The sequence below is a fragment of the Lineus longissimus genome, chromosome 8 (assembly GCF_910592395.1).
Source record: "Lineus longissimus chromosome 8, tnLinLong1.2, whole genome shotgun sequence".
Taxonomy (NCBI): domain Eukaryota; kingdom Metazoa; phylum Nemertea; class Pilidiophora; order Heteronemertea; family Lineidae; genus Lineus; species Lineus longissimus.
Genome location: NC_088315.1, coordinates 3,786,952 through 3,806,368, shown reverse-complemented (window position 1 = coordinate 3,806,368; position 19,417 = coordinate 3,786,952). Strand labels below are relative to the sequence as shown.

Sequence of the window (19,417 nt, the reverse complement as noted above, 5' to 3'; positions counted from 1 at the left end):
GCATTGCACGCAAATACTGGAGAAAGTCAACACTGATCTTGGAGGTGACACCACAAAAGCATGTCTCCTATGTAGTGTCACCAACAAACGATGGCAATGGTCTTTTCGGAGACACCACAAAGACATGTCTCAAACGGAGACGAACAATCTAAAGACAGCAATGATCTCGCTTGGAGGAGACATGTCTCATATGAATAGTAACATTCTAAAGAAGACAAGGAACTTGAAGGAGACACTACAAAGACATGTCATTATGAAGCGTCACAACCAGAAGACGGTACTGATCTTTGAGGAGAAGCCTCCATATGTAGCATCACAATCTAAAGACCGCAATGATTTTGGAGGAGACCTCCATATGTAGCATCACAAAGACCGCAATGATTTTGGAGGGGACCTCACAAAGACGTGTCTGATATGGAGAGTAAAAGACAGTAAAGACTCAAAAGTCACCTCTTTTGCAAGCAAAACCCATCGAGAGGACGAGGAGAAACAGTGAATACGGACATGGGTACGTTCTAGACGCGAAAGGATTGAGGACGTTTGTCTGATCGACAACATCAGATGGGATGAGGGGGTTGAGTGGTACAGGCACCCAACTGAAACCACCGGCATTGAACAGAATTTACAACCTCAACATTGCCAGGGTACGGAGGTACATATATGAGAGGACACCAGTCCTAGTCCTCGTGATTGCGACAGATGAATCAATCCGAGATGAGATTACTTCCGGGGATAGGGACAGTCTGGAGAGACGGCAAACTATATTCGAATGGTCAGCTGGCAGACATGGACGGTCAGGAGTTACAGGATGCCCTGCTTTGGTTGCACCAAACCTTAAGGTGGCCTCGTAAAGACTACAGCAGACGCAGTGAGGACCATCACGGAGGAGAACCAGGCGGAGCAACCACCATCTTGGGCAAAGCAGAGACCCTGAGGTAGAGATTCCATGATGGAGACATTTGGTGGGGTGGAGGAGGCAGAAACCACGAGGCCGCCTCCGCGATTAACAAAAAAAAGATCTATTTGAGATGTTGGATGGGAGAGGACCAAGGCATTTGCCCGGATTGAAAATCTCTTGATGTTACTAAAGGCACGGCAAGGCAAGGTAGGGTAATGACCTTGGAGAAGACACCACAAAGACATGTCTGATATAGAAGGGAACAATCTAAACACGGCTATGACTGGAAGTGACCTCTTGAAAGCAGAACTCATATGTGCAGTCTGCTAACCACACTCAGCGAGTCAGTCAGGATCGCAGAGCGCGTGGACTCGCTCTCTGGTGTTCTGGGATCGACAACCATACCATGGCATCCTGTAACGCCAATCCTTCAGCCCAGTATGAGGATGACCTTCCACGTATGCCACTCAACTTATTAATCCTGTCGCGAGACGTCCTTTCTGTCGATGAGTTCTGCTTGCAAGGTCGAGGTGACTTCCAGTCATTGCAGTCTTCAGATTGGGACACTATATATATGAGAAATGTCTTCGTGGCGTCTCCTCCAAAAGCATTGCCCGTCTTCGGATTGTGACGCTGTGAATCAGACATGTCTTTGTGATGTCTCCTCCAAGATCATTTCACATCGGGAGAGTAACGACTGACCCGACCAAATACCTTGGTTCTCTTCCCTCTAGCATCTCATAAATATCTTTGATAGTGCCCTGGGTGACTTGGTTCATCAGGAGTTGTGTCTTCGTCTTCGTCTGTTGCCCCCGGAGCTGGTTTCTGCCTTCTCCACCCCACCAAATGTCTCCATTGTAGAGTCTCTGCTTTGCCCAAGACGATGCTTGCTCCGCCTGCTTGGCCCGCTGCTCCTCCGATCTTGTCCTCACCACATCTACTGCAGTCTTTGAGAGGTCAATGTGAGGTTCCATTCATCTTAGGACACGTTGGCATCAAACTCAATGAGGACGGGCAGACAAGTTGGCTCTTGGAGCGCGACCTTTCAGCAGACGTGGTGAGGACCGAGCAATCACCAGCTTGGGCAAAGCAGAGACACTCCTTGAAAGAGACATTGTGTTGAGTCAAGGAGGCAGAAAACAACTCCGGGGCCATCAAAGGAAGACTGAGACACAACTCCTGCCATGTCTTTGTGGTGTCTCCTCCAAGAAGAGCATTGCCCGTCTTCGGAATGTGACGCTGCGGATCAGACATGTCTTTGTGATGTCTCCTCCAAGATCATTTAACAGCGGGAGAATAACGACTGACCCGAGCAAATACCTTGGTCCTCTCCCGTCTAGCATCTCATAAATATCTCTGATTGTGCCCTGGGTGACTTGGTTCATTAGGAGCTGTGTCTTCGTCTTCGTCTGTTGCCCCCGGAGCTGGTTTCTGCCTTCTTCTCCCCACCAAATGTCTCCATTATGGAGTCTCTGCTTTGCCCAAGACGATGCTTGCTTCGCCTGCAAGGCCTGCTGCACCTCCGATCTTGCCCTCACCACATCTACTGCAGTCTTTAAGAGGTCAATGTGAGGTTCCATACATCTTAAGACACGTTGGCATCAAACTCAATGAGAGCGGGCAGACAAGTTGGCTCTTGGAGCGCGGCCTTTCAGCAGACGTGGTGAGGACCGAGCAATCACCAGCTTGGGCAAAGCAGCGACACTCCTTGGAAGAGACATTGTGTTGAATCAAGGAGGTAGTAGAAAACAACTCCGGGGCCATCAAAGGATGACTGAGACACAACTCCTGACATGTCTTCGTGATGTCTCCTCCAAAAGCATTGCCCGTCTTCGGATTGTGACGCTGCGAATCAGACATGTCTTTGTGATGTCTCCTCCAAGATCATTTAACAGCGGGAGAATAACGACTGACCCGAGCAAATACCTTGGTCCTCTCCCCTCTAGCAGGGAAGGAAGACTGAGACACAGCTCCTGATGGGCCAGGTCACTCAGGGCTCAATCAAAGATCTGCTTGAGATGCTAGACTAGAGGACAGAGGACCGAAGCATTTGCCATAGTCATTACTCTTCCGGTGTTGAGGGCAAGGCAAGTTTGGGTAATGATCTTGGGGGAGACACCGTTAAGGCATGTCTGATATGGAGTGCAGAAACCCAGGGTCCACACCATCGGATCTTTCATGAAGCTACATCAATGATCCCCTGTCCGATTCTGTCGGAGGTTGTTACAGCTCATTTATGACCGAAATGTCACTTGAATAGTAGACTCTGGCTCTCACAGCCTCGTATGTAGCGTAACAATCTATGCAACGACCTGTCTGATATATAGCATCACAATCTAAAGGCAGCAGTGATCTTGGAGGGGAGCACGGACATGTCTATGGCATTGTCACAATCTGAAGACAACAATGATCTTTGAGGAGACACCAGAAAGACTTGTTTGATGGGGAAGTCACAACAATTTGAAGACGGTATCAGTGAGTGCAAAGACACATACGTCTGATATGGAGTCACACGTTTTCCTGATCCTTGCACTGAGGACCCTTGATGGAAATACAAGACAACATGATTGTGACACTTCTTCTGATCCTTAAAGTGAGGGCCTTTGGACATGATTGTGACACTTTTCTCCATCTCTGCGGACTCCTGCTCCTGATCTTGGAGGTCACTTCGTTTGACCACTGTTGGTGTATTATTAGTGGAGAGTCTCCTGGCGAAGGTGGAATCACTAAATCAATGAATCTATTGCTCACCAAATGTAGTAGTGTGCAGAAACGAGTCCTGCCGACTACACTTCTTGCAGAATGATTCCTCCATTAGCCAATGCAGAAGGAGAAAGCAAAAGCGATTTTCTTGTTATTTTTTTATTACAAACGATTTAGCAAAACTAAATTTGAACATGATTGGCAAAATACATTGGTACTGGCATGTTTAACAGACTTGAACTTGTCAGAAGACTTCATCGGAAATCAACTGTTTCACATTATAACAAGATTCAGATTATCAAGTTTCTACTATAATGTACAGTGGAGCCTCCCCCAGTAAACACATCTGATACTAGGAAGCCATATTATGCACTCAATCACTGTCGTCTGATATCTCAATAACCATTGGATTGGCTGGGGGCAGGAGCCTAGATGGGGCAGTGGGTGCTCTTGGGGCTGCTAACAGGCCAACTGGGTAGGGCTGGTTGGAAGGGGTTCTAGAAGACTCGGTAACGAGCTGCACATAGGAATAACCAGAGGGTGCCTTGGGTGTGAAGGCTGTTGCCTTTTGAGTGAACGATGGTGCCCTAGGAGTTGATGCATGGGCCTTTGGGGCAGATGTTGGTGTTCTCGAAAGCATTGAAGTCACAGTATGGGTGGATGAAGGCCTTGTTATGGGTGTTAATGTCATGGGTGAAAATGATTGTTTCACCTTGGAAATATTTGAGTGTTTCATAGATGAGCTCAACGAAGCTTTCATTGAAGACACCAGGGAGGTTTTGGGTACAAAAGCGGGCTTACTAGCCTTCTGTGCAAATCTTTGTAAAGCTTGACTACTCTGATATGTAGTTGTGTAAGGCGCATGTCTGACAACTGATTTTACACCAGAGTCCATTTTATGAACAGTTTTCATGCTCGAGGTGTGCGGCTTGATGGCAGTGGAGGATTTTGAAACATTAATAAATGGTGTAGGATTTGAATATCTCTGGGTGATGGTAGGAGATTTTACAGTTTCTTCTGGGATTGTCCTCATCATTGATAAGTCGATTGGTGTGATCCGTGGCGGGCTTGGTACAGGGTAACTATGGAGTTCTGGTGACTTTACCAGACGAACAGAACAAGGTTTAACGAGTTTCATCGCATCCACGACTCTCGGTGAACTGCTCGGATCCTTAATGGGAGACTGTGGTTGGCTGCTGCTTTGCTCACGGGCTGCCTGCAACAAGCCAGGCTTCAGTAGCAAAGGACTACCCTTGGACATCCCCCCTTGCTTCATCTGAGGGTGTTTTGGGAGAGACAATGTAAGTCCATGGCCAGGCGATTTTGGTTTACTCTCCTTCATGATTTTTGTGAGAATCGGCATCTTCTCAAGCTTTGATTTACCACCTTGTTGTTCAGATAGCTTGGAGATTTTCTCCTGAAAGAATTATACGAACAAGGTTAGATGATCTCATCTACTTTGGACTGGCGTTATGACATGGTGCATCGAAGTACATTGGAGCACATCCATAAAAAAATTCAGGGTATTCAAAAACTAAGGCTTAAAGCTATAAATAACACAAACCTGATCCTCTTCAGTAATGGTCCTCCACTTGGGGGATGCAGGCCCTTCAGAGATGCTTGACCTCTTGGCGTCACTATGGCTTGGAGTCTGAACCTTCATGGTCAAGTGATGATTACAGTAGGCAATGGCCTGCTCGAGTATTGATGGTTGTGGTTCAATCTGAAATAGAACACATTTGGGGCACTGAATTTCATTGTATAAAGCACAAAAGTGTCATCCCTTTTATCTAGGATCCAATTTTTAAGAGATAACAAGAATTACTTTGGAAATTTTGGGTGAAAATCTTCAGGTTTACAGTACGTAAGAAGCCGTAGTACCATTCCTTACCATATCAGGCTTACAAAGCTTGAAGCCGTCCACAAGAAGTGAGTTGTACTCCTCCGATCCCTGCTCAAGTTTAATCCCAGCATTCCAAACTTTGTGAATGTCCGCCAAAAGGTTGTGCAGCACATCAGGGTTGGTCTCACGTGAACTGGCCTTCAATCTCTTCCGGATGACAAACTGACTGCTCTTGAATGCTTTCTTACTCAAGGCAATTCTTTCAGCATCACGCATGTATTTTCTATAAAATGAAGAGAGAATGTATTTGATGAAATACAAAGAAGGCATGTATATGAAGAGAGTATGTATTTGATGAAATACAAAGAAGGCATGTATTTTCTTGCTCCCGAGGGCAGTTTAATGTTATAGTCATACTCTTTTTTTCATCTGAACTAGTATTACTTGGTCCGAACTTCAAATGACAAACAAAAATAATGCTTCGACTCACTTGGTTCCTTCCGGTGTCTTTGCCAGTTGATTATGAGCAAAGAGCAGCACATTCACATCCCCAAGGTCTTTCATCACGTCAATCAGAAGCGCCACGGATCGGTACATGTGTGTGGCAAAACTACCACAACGATCTATCTCTTCGATTGGCATTCGCCAGATATTCTGAAAAGATATGAGCTTCGGGTATTGAGCCAACTCAACATTCTGGATTGTCTAACACTTAAAGTTAAATGTACACAGAAGTACCTCTAAAGTACATAAATCTGACATCATTTGCATTGCCTCAATTCTACATGTATAAAGGCTTTTAGTTCACCCTGCATTTGAACAGCGTTGAACTTACATTGAAAATATTGGTTTGCTTTCTCTCCTGGAACAATCCTGGTGATGACATATGTGGCATGGTCTGCCAGGCTGGTGACCCTAACAGGTAGTCTGAGGCATATTTCAAGTCCTAAAGAAGAAGATGATGAATAAGATTACAAGAAGAAAATGAAGAAACCAATTCTGGAGATTTTCCAATTATGTAACTGTGAACTGAAAATAAGTTGTTCATAGATATCTGAATTTTAGAGAAAATTTATGTTATCGATATCGTCTGCTCTATTCTGGGGTTGAGTGCTAAAAACGTGTGTGCACAGTTTTCCTTACCTTATGCCATGGTGACTTGGTGTAGATGCGAGCCAGCTGGTAGATGGACTTGTAATGCATCGGGAATCTCCAGAGGCAGCGATGCAGTCCCTTGATGCACTCGTCAATCAGTTCCTTGTTGTACTGAATGGAAACGTCTGCTGAATCAGGTTTGTTTACAACTGTGGCCCCATTCGTTGTCTGTTTCTCTGTCGTCTGCTTCGCTGAAGCAGCCAATTCTTTGTTTGATTCACTTGATTCATCAGTTTTGCTCACTTCCTTTTTGTCGTCGATGGAGGCGTCTGCTGAATGGGGTTTGTTTACATTTTTCTCTCCCTCTGGTGCCAACTTCTCAGAAGCAGCTGTCTCTTTTTTCGATATGCTTGGCTCATCAGCTTTAAGTGTGCCTTCATTGGTCTCCATCTCAACCTCTTTGGATTCAGTGGGAGGATTCTCGGCAGTATCAGCAGCCATTTTAGACTCAGCCGGTGTAGAGTCAAGGGCATCCTCTCCATCATCGATGGCCTCCTTTTTGATTTTGATATCCTGCACGAGTTCTCTTTTAACATCAGTATCACACCCATTGGTGCCAGAAGAGGGACCCTGTGTTTTATCCATTTTGGTGTCAGACGGAAGAATCTTTGTGTCCTTCTCCATTTCTTCAGTGCCTGTATCTTTTCCAGAGCCTTCCAATTCCTTTTTGACCTCTGCTGGGCTTGGTGCAATTGCTTTGCCATCTGCAGGGCTTGTTGCAGTGTCCTTTAAGTCTGCTGGGCTCGGTGCCATTTCGTTGACGTCTGCTGGGCTGGGTACCATTAGTTCAGGGGTTTCTTCAGCCTCCATTTCTTCTTCAGTCCTAGACGCCAAATTCCGAGCCGCTTCCAGACATTTGTCAATTTTGTCGAAGTCGGTACCAAACCCATCAAGATCAGTTTGGAATCCCAGAGATGCATCTGATCCATTATCAGAATCTTTCCCCAAGACCTGGGTTGAATCAGCATCCATTTTGGCATCCTCCTTGCTTTGCTCCTCGTTGGTTTGACAATTTTCCAACATCTGCTGGACGACATCTTCCAACTTGCTCAAGTATTCAGACGCATCTTCATTTGAGCCACTCTTCCTACGTTCTGGAGGACTGGCATTCATACTCGCTGATTCTGGAGAGCAAGACCCCGCAGCTTTCGGATCACTGCATGTAGGGGCATCTGTCTTCCCATCATGAGATCCTGCACAGCTCAAATCTTGCTCCACTTGATCTATGGGTTCAGATTCTTTCACTTTATCAGAGATGTTTTTAACCTCATCCGTCTCACTCATACCATCATTTGACTTTATGTCATTCAATTTCTGTTCAGTAGGGGGTGCCCCAAGTGTTTCATCCTTATCCTGCAGCTCAGGAACCAAATCATCCAGTTGGGGACCAGTGGAAACTTGAGCTTCTGCCTGACCAGAACAAGACATCTGAGTAGCAGAGAGACTAGCTTCTGCAGCTACAATTTCACCAGGTGTGATTGGTGCTGTCTCAAGCGGATATTCCGATGTTGAATCTTTGGTATCCTGAACCTCTAAAAGATTTGGTCTCTCAGTCGATATCAGCGAATTCACACATTCTTGGACTGAATCTTTTCTGGTAGAGTCCCCACTTCCACCCAAGGCACTAATTGCTGCAATTTTCTCAGCAGTAACCAAGGCAACCATATCACCAGAACCCGTGCCTTCTACCTTTTCACCAACCTCACTTATGTCCCCTACATCAAAAGGCTGAGTCTCAGACTGTCCCATATCTGTTTCGGTAGTTTCAGTGTTTTTAGAGACTATTTTCCCAGTATCAGGGCCCAACCTCTCAACCGCCTTCTTTTCAGCACTTTTCTTAATCAGTTCATTATACACTTCTACTGAAACTCTCAATTCATCACCACCCTCAAGTATTTCCATTTTGGCAATGCCAATGTTGTCTTTAATTCCAGAAGACCTATCTTCTGATAGGTTTGATTCCATAAGTTTCTCAACTTCTTCCTCAGCAGAACTGACTTCTTCTCGGTCCTCAACTGCTCTCTCAACAGAACTGACTTCGCCCTGGCCCTCCGCCTTGGATAGAGAACTGACTTCAACTTGGCCCCTGACAGACTCTGAATTAGATTTAGCTCTACCTTGGCCCTCTGTCTTTGAATTTGAACTGGCTTCAACTTGGAACTTGGCTGCCTCTGAAGCTGAACAGACTTCAACCAGGCCTTGGGTCTCAGCAACTGAACCGTCATCTGCCTCATCCACAGGCTTTCCAACTTCTTCCTCAGCTTCAGCCGTCTCATCTTCTGTAATTAACTCCACATACCTCTCAACATCCTTATTTTCCCAAACACAAACTTCAGAATTCTCAGTTTCCATGGACAACTCTGAGGTGGAGATCAAAATTGGCACCGGGCCAACGCAGTCCGATTCCTCTTCACTTGGAATTGATATCGGATGCAGGCTCTTATTGGCAGTATCATCCAAGATGATTGCAGTTGCATCCCCTGCCGCTTTTTCTTTTGCATCAATCGCTAGGCTGATCAAGTCGTTAAGAATATCCAAAATAAGATGTTTCATTACACTTTCCTCAATATCAACTTTTGTACAAGGTTCGGATTCACTATTTCTCACAAAGGTGGCACTACTATGTACAACAGCATCCTGGGAATCTTCAAACGTTGGCAATGGACTACTAGCCCACATAGGCTCCTCTTGAAAGAAATCATAAACTTCCTTCACAGACATTACACCTTCCAATCCTTCAAATGACTGACTACCCAACGCTGCAATTTTATCAAGGATATCTTCCAAGATTTCTGCCACTACATTCTTTATTTCAATGTCAGTATCTCTATCAGCATTGCCCTGAGATTCTGCTGCAGCATTGTCCATGAATTCCATCGTCTCATGCTCAACCACCAAAGATTCGGACATAACGTCTGCTGAGGAGTTTTGGGCAGACGCTAATGGGCTCTGAGCAAACGTTAAAGGGCTTTGGGCAGACGCTGTCAGGGAAACGTCTGCTAAAGGGCTTGGAGCAGACGACTTCTGAGAAAGTTCGATCTTGCCTTCTTCTTCGCTTGAGACCCTCCCCGACATGTTCCTGGATATTTCCAAAATTCCCTCATTGCTTTCAACTTCTGACGACGACCCCTCACCTCTTGGTGGTGAGGATAATATATCCATCGAATCATCGCATGAGCTGTCCATACTTTTCTGTTTGGAGTAATCATGGTCAACAGGGTTCTGGTGGTAAGTGGGTCGCCCACTTTTCGGCGGTGTGATAGGAGTTGGGGCAGTCAAGTTTGAGGAGGAACTCTCATCCAGAGTCGCAGAGAGTAGGTCACTTCGACTGAAAGAGATGGACAAGAATATCAATAAGACATGGCATGGGGCCATGTAAAAACAGAACAAAAACCTGAAGTTTTTTGGCATGGGGGACTTTGAGGTTATAATGGGTGGGCAGACCGGGCTCACCTACTCAGCACTGAACCTAATAAAGATCCAATAAGAAGTCACCAAATCTAACAACAACCCACCTCTCTCTTTTCTCATGTCGCTTCTCTCTTGTCAAGGCGAAGGGGCTCTCTGCTGCTGCTTTGATGTGCTGGTCAAAGACCTCATAGAGCTCCAGGGGGATGCCCTTTGTGTGGCGTAGCAGGTACTTGATGATGGAAACATGCAAGCGATAGTGCACCTGAAAATGAACCATGCATGATATATAAATGTAGTATGCATTCCCCTTATCGGATTGTTTGATATTCTTGCCAAGATAAGTCTGTGTGCTGCAAGCTTGAACTTGAAGAGGACTCAAAATTGAGTGAACTGCCCAGGACAGGAGGAAGTGGAGGAGTCGTTAACTGGGTTTTAGTCAAGTCAAAGACTTGCAAGACCTACTGATCATTCTTACCTCCAGGGCTTCCACGGCAAGATGTGGAGGGCTGACAATATAATGGATCTTCTTGGGATATCTGGCATTGTCTTCATACAGGAACCGAGCAGACTGAAATCAGGACACAATGGCATTTCAATAGAGAGAACACAGTGTCTTGACATGGTTTCGTACCCACAACGGCTTGGTCTGGTGTCTGCTAGCTCAGTCCATAGAGCAGGTTTTGCCCCACATTGGGCACTCATTTTCAGGTGTCATGGACCTACTTGTCCCCGTGATTCTAAGGGCTATGCTGGTGTGAGCCCCATCTCTTGGCAGGTCCACCTATGCCAGACAGGTCTCGGGCAACTGTCTTTTCCGTACCTCTTTATAATGCTCCAGATAGTCTCTGGGATGACGGTGCATCTTCTCGGCAATCTTGCCAAGCATGTAGTGATGTAACCATCTTTCTTCAATCTCATCTGCATCTCCACACTCGCCAGCCTTGATGTAACAATTCTCAGCTGTCTTCAACATATCATCACGGCTGCTCTCGGCAATCTTACGGTTCTCTTCATTCAGTGGGAACAGGCATTGCTGCAGAAATGGAAGGAGATTTTACCGACGGTATCTCTAAAGGATCAACGGTAACTTATGCTGCAAAATGTTTGATCAATTAGAACTTGTTACAAAAGCTGAAAAGTGTCTAAACCTAGTACAATCATTTATAGAAAAGCTTTAGAGCAATCTCTAATGCCACTCCTGTGGACTGCTTTCTTGAGAGGCAAATCATCCATTTTGCAAAATCTTCTAAAATGACTCCAGTCCATGAAAGTTAAGTTCTATATCTTCACCTGTTTTAGCTGTCTGGATGCATACATATGTAGGGCATATGCGAAGGCTCCGTACTCAATCCACAGCTTGCTGTTCGAATCATCTAACTCTAACGCTCGACGGAAACACCGTAGTACTGCTATGGCATTTTTGTGAATATTGCCTTCGGATTTCAACTCGTTCTGGAAAAGTAAAAAAGAAATGTAGAGGTGAATGACAAATGGTGAATGAACCCGGCTCAGTGTGAGGGATAACCTCAAGGAGATGGGAAATTCATCCACCCACCGAATTGAGTTTCTGTTCCAACCGGCTGCTCCTAGCCAGAGCCATGCCAGCCCATGAGTCGAACCTATCAGGATTCACACAGATGTCGTGTAGGTAGAACTTGATAGCTTTCCTGAAAATGAGATTAAAAGGCATATCAGTTCAGTTTGAGTGGATTACATCTATGCATGAATAAATGTATGTATGTGTGTATGTATGAGTCTACAGCAGGTCATCATCATCATTATTCGGGCATCTTATACTTTCTTAGGGAAATTTGCTTGAGAATTGCAAGTCCACTTTCATAATTTCAAGGTCTCTACTTACGCTGGTTCCTTGTTCTTAAAGTAGTAATCAGCCAGTAGGTAATACATCTCCTTGATGACGTGTGCATGCCTGGAAAGATTTATAACTGATTGTACATGTAGTAAAAGATAGCCCATGTTGGATTCCCAGCAGAATAGGCCAACAATAACTGCATCGATATTGTGAAGCATGTGCTGATGTGCCCAGTCTAGTTTGCTTCCGGGTTTGCCGCACAGCTTGACATTAACAAGACTTGGCCTGAGATTTCTCCATGACTCTGGTCTTACCCTTCAATAACATAGTCGGCAGGCAGAGACGGTGGAGTACTAGTCAACCCGTCGATGTAGTTATTCAGCATCTCGATGGTGAATGGTGGCTTTGGTTGGACGGGAACTAGCGGGCAGATTCGGCGCAGCAGATTTTCAAGCTGGAAATGAAAATGTTAGTTATCATCTTAGAGCGGATTCAAAGAATTTTACCTGATTGATCTTTAATGCTGTTACATATCTTTATAATCAGTTGGCAAGCCGAATAAAAAATGGGTCAATTTCAACAAAATCTGACTTTGTGCACAGCAGGCTCTACAGGATATCCTAGTAGTCGACAACACAGGCTCTCCCACGGTCGACCAGCTAATAGAACAGGGGCGGGCCCCAACTGTTGCATGGCAAATTGAGAAATTGACTCTCCAGGGTGAACATGACTTACATCTGCTGAAACGGTACTTGTCTTATAACTGTCAAACTCTGGCACCGTCTTCGGCTTGTAGTAATCAAACAACAGAATCGACCGATCCCAGATGAGCGTCACCTGGGCTGCGTTATGGTCCTGTAGGTGGCGCACCTTGGCCTTCTTATTCGGGTATGAATATAAGCAGTAAAGGCACTGCTCTAAGGCATTCTCCAAGTCATCCTGCAAAGGATGAGCACCACTGGGTCCATACTTTTTCAACTCCACCTCGATCACTTCTAGGAATAGAATCAAGAGGGCGCCATCGCTGTTCGTGCACCATGATCGCCGCCCGAGGTATTCGTGAGCAACGTTCAGTAGCATGAGGGATGATGGCATGCCAGTGTCCCAGTCGTGTGAAAAGTCACCCTCTGCTTCCTTCAGCTTGCGGAATTTAGTCTCTTCACTGCAAAGAAGGATGCTATTGAGAGAAGCACAAAATTTACTGAAACCGAAATATGTGTATGGCTAGCTGACTGTGCCATATATAAACCACTTGGAGAAGAAGTCTACTTTACAAAATGATCAACATTGTATCACCAGAGGCAACACTATTCACTCTCCATCGTGAGCAAGACTCAGCCTCCCTGATGTACTCCAAGAGCAGCACTCAAACACTAGTCACATAAACACAGCAGTTTTGAACAATCAGCATGTGCAATTCTACGTACTGTTCAATCAGCCTGTACAATAGAATCCAGGGCAACACAGTTCCTATAATCTCAGTTGAACCTTCGGGGATGTCCATCGCAAGCTCGATCACCCGTATCAAATTGTGTGAGAACCGTACAAGGTTCTTGGCCGGCAGTGTTTTGATGATACCAGGGGTGTTGCGCAGACTCCTGAAAAGTAACAAATGAAAAATAGATGTCTGAGGTCGGGGGAGTTCATTATAGAAATTAGAAACAATTTTTTGGAGAATGCGTTAATGCCACTTACTTCTCAACACCCTCAAAGAGCTGGGTCATCGTACTGATCCATTCCTCCTTGGCCTCTGTAGTCTGTACGTTAAGGTAGCACTGCAGAGCTTCGTTGATTGACACCTCCCCCCAGAGCAGGCACATCTAAAACAGAAACAGGGAAAGATTCAAGAAGGATTCAGCTTTGTATTGCATCAGATGGTGCCGTGTCCATTGTCTGAAGGATGAGCTTTGAATAGCAGTGCTAGGAAGCACAAATCATCCTGACCTTACCTCATAGTTCTTGAGTTTGAGGAGCGAGTCTTGCAAGAGTAGAAGTTGTGCATGTCGCTCCGGTATCCCCTGGTTCACCTCCGCAATGCTTTTTCCTTTAGGTGCCCCACTCTTGAAGGTGGGCATTAGAAGGTTGACCACATTCTGGTATTTTTCTTGCTCATAGAGTCGCTGAAGCTCCTCAAGGGACTGGCATCGGTGAAGCGACTCAATTTGTTTTTGAACGGTATCTGAAAAAGATTCATCAATTGAAACTGTAGTGTCTCCAGCAATGGGAAACTCCAAGGTATTCTCCAATATGCAAAAACATTCACACTGACACAGACTGATACACGTATCATATGTATCTTTACCCTCCCCTCTCAAGGGATCAGCACTCAACAGTGAAGATACCTACCCATACTAATGATGTTCTCAGAGCGGCAGTTCTTGAGCTTCACGACCAAATTGACAGACGATTCTTGTCTGATGTCTGAGAGAAAGGAAGTAATCTGTAATGAAATGAATACAATTCTCTTATTAGAATGCACCTCAAAGGTTCAGCAATGTAAACTGATGGTAAATTGTAAGTATAAGACATAGTCTTGGTTGAAATGTAATATGGTTTTCAATGTATAATTCAGTTTGGATCAAGTTGAGGTTGGCCATAATGGAAAAGTTGGAGAGACAATTTACCTGATCAAAGGCCCCTGCCGCCATCTCTGTCTCACAGTTCAGAATGAAGAAATGTGCCTTCAACCACAAAACTGGAATAAACAATTAACATCATGTGATGGATTCAAAATCTGTTTAAAAAAAACTGCCAAATTTTGTGTTTTACAGAACAACGACAAAATATCTCTATGCAGATTAAGATGTAGCATTAGATTATTGTTACCAACCTCTGACACAGAACTCCTGCCAGAACACCTCCATGACGTCAGAATATGACATCAGGCCCATGAGATACGAGACGTCATCATTGAAGTATTCTCCGGGGAAGTCAGCACTGAGACGCAAACTTGACATGGCAGGGCTCCTAAAACAATAATGGATACTTTTAGAAACAGATTACATTCATTCAATGTCAATTTAAAATACAGATTTTTTAACTTGAAAATCGATCAGTTTGGTGATTTGCGGGGCACTGTAGTTATCAAATGAGACTTACTTCCTTGCCCCATTTGGTGATGATGAGGTCTTGGCTCTGGTCTGCAACCAATTGTCCATCTTGAATTCTGTCCACAGTAGCGCCACCTTAGCCATATTCTGTATGTGCTCATCGGAAACCTCTTTGCTGGAATAAGAAATAAAGTTTAGTAGTAACAGGATGGCCTGAAGTTTCTGTTGGTGACGTCATCAATGTGGGAAACTTCGGACATCGAACCATGGACATCATTTACACTTGGAACACAGCAGGGACGACACTTTATTTCATTCTTATGTCAGCGATATGATCTCCGGTCAATCACAAAGATAATGTGAGCATACTTACAACCAATAGGAAGGGAGGCTGAAATGCTTGCGGACTCTTGTATAGATCTTCACATAGATGGCAGTCATTTCTGGAGGCCTAAAACAAAATCATTCACTTCAGTATCTTACGTTCCAACTTACTGAAAAATCTCATGTAAGACAACAATGAGACCATTAAGCTTTCCACCAAAGTCAAGCATCTGTAGAAATACTGTGACAAAGCAAAAGTCACAAACAGAAACAGAAATCAGCCCAAGCGCACAAAGGATTTCCTTACCAAATCTCAGACAGTTTGCTGGCAAGTTTCAAAAGGAACTTGATCATCAAATCAACAGCTCCACCGTTAATGATGCGATCTTTAAGGAACTGATGAACTGACTTCGCCTCATCAACTGTCCAGGTATTCCCATCATCCTCAGGCGATAACTCCACTTTCTCCCCGTCGACTGCATCGAGCGTCTGCTGTGGATGCCCACTGTTTACCTCTGCTACATCCTCAGATTCTTCCACATAGTTTCTGCAAGAAAACAAGAAATATCAATATTTACAAAACTGATCTTACTTTGCAGTGATGTCATCAGCTGTTGGCGTTTTTCGAAGTTTTCACTGTGCCATTATCTGGGATACATCAAAAGTCCACTTCATGACCTCCTCATCAATGCCCAAGATATGTTGCATGAAACGGTGACAAGAGCAAACACACAAATAGATGTAAAACTCACCTGAGTGAGGATGGCAGGAATTTCTGTAGCAGGTCTTGATAATTTACACTTTCCTCCTGCTTTTTCTTTCCCGTATCTCGAACCCTCGCTGACCGGCGTTTGTAGATAAACGGGTCCAACTCCTCGCAGAGTCGTTTCCTTTTAGGCCCACGTTTCTTGGAACCAGGTTTTGTGATGTCATCAACATCCATGGCAGTCGGTGTCGAGCCAGCTGACTTCATCAGATCAGGTGTGAAATCTACAAATGGGAATTCGAATTTATTGGCGGAATAACGCAAATTACTGTCAGTTTTTGCTAAAATGTATACGGTAGTTACAAAATTCCTGGCAGAAAGAAGCACTTTGGGTATATCTGAAAGTCTGCAATGCTGAAGCACCTCAAAACTGATACAATAAATATTTAAGTGTTGGAAAATTAATTTCTTATTCTTACCCATCAAAACCGTAAGAGGCGTATGTGGTAGTATTGGGGTACTGGTGACACTCGATGCCGGGCTGACAAGCTGTGACATCTCAGACAGAACTGTCTCAATCAGTGAAGTGTCCACGACATGGATCCCAGCATCTGGGTTCATATTTTCATACATCGTCAAATCAACACGACTGCAGACGCTCTGGATAAAAAGATCTTACATGTTATATTACAATTATGATGAAATTGACAAGTATAAAGGTAGTCGAGTCGTGGTGTATTGAGGACCCGCGCAGTCACATGATGATGGAACAGAGAGTTGTAGTACGCTTCAAAGTTTAAGAGTGGGGAAAACTTCACATCCAATAAAGCACATTTTAAACGGATCTGATGACCTCATGGGCTTTGTTGTTACAAGCGCTCTTATGGCCTCAAATCTGTCTCCATACTTCCAGAACTTTCAATCGATCATTGGACAATACATACCCTCGGGTAAGGTTTTCCGGCTAACTTATCATAAAGAACAATAAGACACTCTCCGAGATGCTTCCAGGTGAAACTCTTCAAGGGCACTGGGAAGGTCAACGGAGGTGGATCAGGCACTTTACACAGCTCACGTCTCTTCCTTCTGATCTCCACGCCTTCATTGATGTACTAAATATTAGAAAAACAAAGATAAAGATCATTCTATATATCAACTACATATGCCTGTGTGTCGACATAAGTAAGTGCCCTCCGCACAGGAAGTCTGAAATGCAGCCACTTCTTCATCAAACCTTCTGTTCATGTTCGGATCTTTCCAACATAGGCATATTCCAATCAATCAAACTCGCACTGATGTTTACCTTTTCAGCCACCTCCTGATCGACCTCGTCATCATCAATTGATAAATCGCTGAAAGAAATGTCAAAAACGTTATATAACATTTTCATTTTTAATTGTGATGGCACAGTCTCCAGAGATGGTGTGATGATACAATAATGTATTTAATGGCTTCAAACCAATATCATTGCCACTAGTTTGTTCAAATGTTGTTATATCAATGTCTCCTCTTGAACTCCTTCTGAACAACTGGGCCCATCTCTCTTACCAGTTTTGAAAGTATTCGCTGCATTCCTTTTTGAGAGAGGCCTGCTCAGAGAATATCTGTTGTCTGAATGCCAGTCCCTTGAGATAACCTGGATCTCTCTCAAGTGCCTGCCCAATGTAGTAGAGACAAGCTGAAAATCCAAACAAACACATAAACTTAATATTTTGTCTAGATTTTTCATTTTAACCCTTCATTGTACATGTGATTTTCAACATCGCCCGAAATAAACAGTTTTAGTTTTGAATTGCACAAGTTTTCACATGTGTAGAAAAAATCTTTAATTCGCCCAAGATTTTTGTTTGTGTAGGTTATTTTAATATTCTTTAACCATGCTAACCGCTACTTACTTGTATAGTTGTTCAGGGCATACAGAACAGTGATGGCATGATCTAGGCAGGGCCAGTGATTCTTGTTGCAGGAAAGCCCCTGGAAAAAAGAATTGAATACATTATCCGCATCTTGCAGTCTAGCAGGTACACCCAACAAGGCAGAAGCCAGTGCTGACTGAAGGTTGTCTGAAGACAATGTAAATTTAACCCAGGGACATCAAAACCAAAAGGACAGACTGTGTTGTGAAAAATTTAAAATATCAATTCATCGATCAGTTTCATAACATTACAAAATCACAGCCATTGATTTACCTGCATAAACGCAAACTTGGCCAGTTGGTAATTGTCAAGTTTTATAGCTGTGGTGCCAATCTTGTGCCACAGTGTGACGTCACTCGAGTCCACATTTACTGCTTCTAAGTACGACTCCATAGCATCATTATAGTCTCCTCTGTGGGCAGCAATACTCGCGAGATTCTTATAAGCAGAGTACTTGAGCAACATATCCGGCTGCAGCAGATTTCCAGTGTCCTGGTCTTCTTTTCTGGCGGCATTTTTGATGAGGCTGGAGTCGAGCAGACTCTGCAGGACATCTTTTGCTGCATCTGTATCACCTTGTCGCTGAAGGCTTAACCCCTTGTTGTAGATTGAGAATGCTTCCGACTCCTGGAAAGGAAGGCCAATTGGAATGTAATTTGATCCTATAAGTATAACTGTGTCCCTGCATATAACTGCAATCCAAAGAACGTATTCCCCAAATGATCCGTACAAGAAGCTAGCCTATCATTCATCATGACTTTGAGGAGGGGTCTACAAATTTTAAAACAATCTGAGATAATCAGGATATCTGTTAGTTTAATTCATATCGCAATTCAGTTCGATCAATAGGTGGCAGAACCTTACCTGCGCCTCCTTTGTCGTAATCCCACATGAGAATCCACCAGTTCCATCATCGTCACTCGAATCATCATTCAGAGCAGCTATCCGGATCTGTGAGAATAGAAGTGGTAAAAGTTGTGTGACATTGTGATGTCAATTGAGAAAACTGATGCCGCTGTCATAGTATTGTTACGCATTATCATGGTCATGGTGTTTTAGTTTGACTATCAGACTATGGCTTAGTCTAAATTGGAGAAGGGTAAAGAGAGGTTCTACTGTATATCATTCAATGTACAGTCATGACAGTAATCATACAGTGCATTGCAATAGGCTGCCTACACAATCAATGACAACGACGTCCATTGACGATGTCTACAGGTCAATCTATATGGCAATGAGAGAGATGAAACTTGAATATTTTGGTCTGCTAACCATGACTAAACTGGAATTTCACAAAGAAGACAGCAACTGTCCGCCAAAGGAAATATACGTCTGGTAGCAAAAATGGCTGGCTATTAATCATGCATTAGGATCATGACAATCACATCACGCACAAGTTCAAAAACAATGCTTTTGTGACGAAAAATCATGAAATTTTGACAAATACGATAGGCGCCATATTGGATTTTGGCAAATTATTCAAAACTTAGTTTCGAAGAAATATCGGAAAAAATCATTTATGCCATTTTTACCATAGGAAATAAATATTCATATTAAAAATTACATTCAAATTGGAACTAACTTGTTATTAATGTGCA

The 19,417-nt window shown here is 43.9% G+C and overlaps 1 protein-coding gene across 1 annotated transcript; it reads right to left on the bottom strand.

Annotated features, from left to right (window-relative positions):
• Nucleotides 1–3,761: 3,761 nt before the first annotated feature.
• Nucleotides 3,762–19,268, bottom strand: LOC135492436 (calcineurin-binding protein cabin-1-like). Its single transcript, XM_064778925.1, has 32 exons — nucleotides 19,092–19,268; nucleotides 18,684–18,770; nucleotides 18,093–18,446; nucleotides 17,799–17,877; nucleotides 17,452–17,581; nucleotides 17,207–17,255; nucleotides 16,848–17,015; nucleotides 16,383–16,563; nucleotides 15,950–16,187; nucleotides 15,505–15,744; nucleotides 15,247–15,324; nucleotides 14,923–15,048; nucleotides 14,654–14,790; nucleotides 14,448–14,518; nucleotides 14,170–14,263; nucleotides 13,773–14,002; nucleotides 13,519–13,643; nucleotides 13,251–13,421; nucleotides 12,559–12,985; nucleotides 12,138–12,277; nucleotides 11,872–11,940; nucleotides 11,566–11,677; nucleotides 11,301–11,462; nucleotides 10,831–11,043; nucleotides 10,486–10,578; nucleotides 10,115–10,272; nucleotides 6,588–9,927; nucleotides 6,280–6,390; nucleotides 5,935–6,098; nucleotides 5,493–5,727; nucleotides 5,166–5,324; nucleotides 3,762–5,018 (listed from the first exon to the last, which is right to left on the bottom strand). The coding sequence occupies exons 1-32, from the start codon at nucleotides 19,092–19,094 to the stop codon at nucleotides 3,975–3,977; spliced, it is 8,988 nt and encodes a 2,995-aa protein (XP_064634995.1). The 5' UTR covers nucleotides 19,095–19,268; the 3' UTR covers nucleotides 3,762–3,974.
• Nucleotides 19,269–19,417: the final 149 nt, after the last annotated feature.

Excerpts from the sequence above, each read along its gene's own strand:
- LOC135492436 (XM_064778925.1), bottom strand. Across the intron at positions 17,582-17,798 it reads TGCCCTGAACAACTATACAA|CTTGTCTCTACTACATTGGG; the intron begins GTAAGTAGCGGT and ends TTGGATTTTCAG. Across the intron at positions 17,016-17,206 it reads ATCAGGAGGTGGCTGAAAAG|TACATCAATGAAGGCGTGGA; the intron begins GTAAACATCAGT and ends TCTAATATTTAG.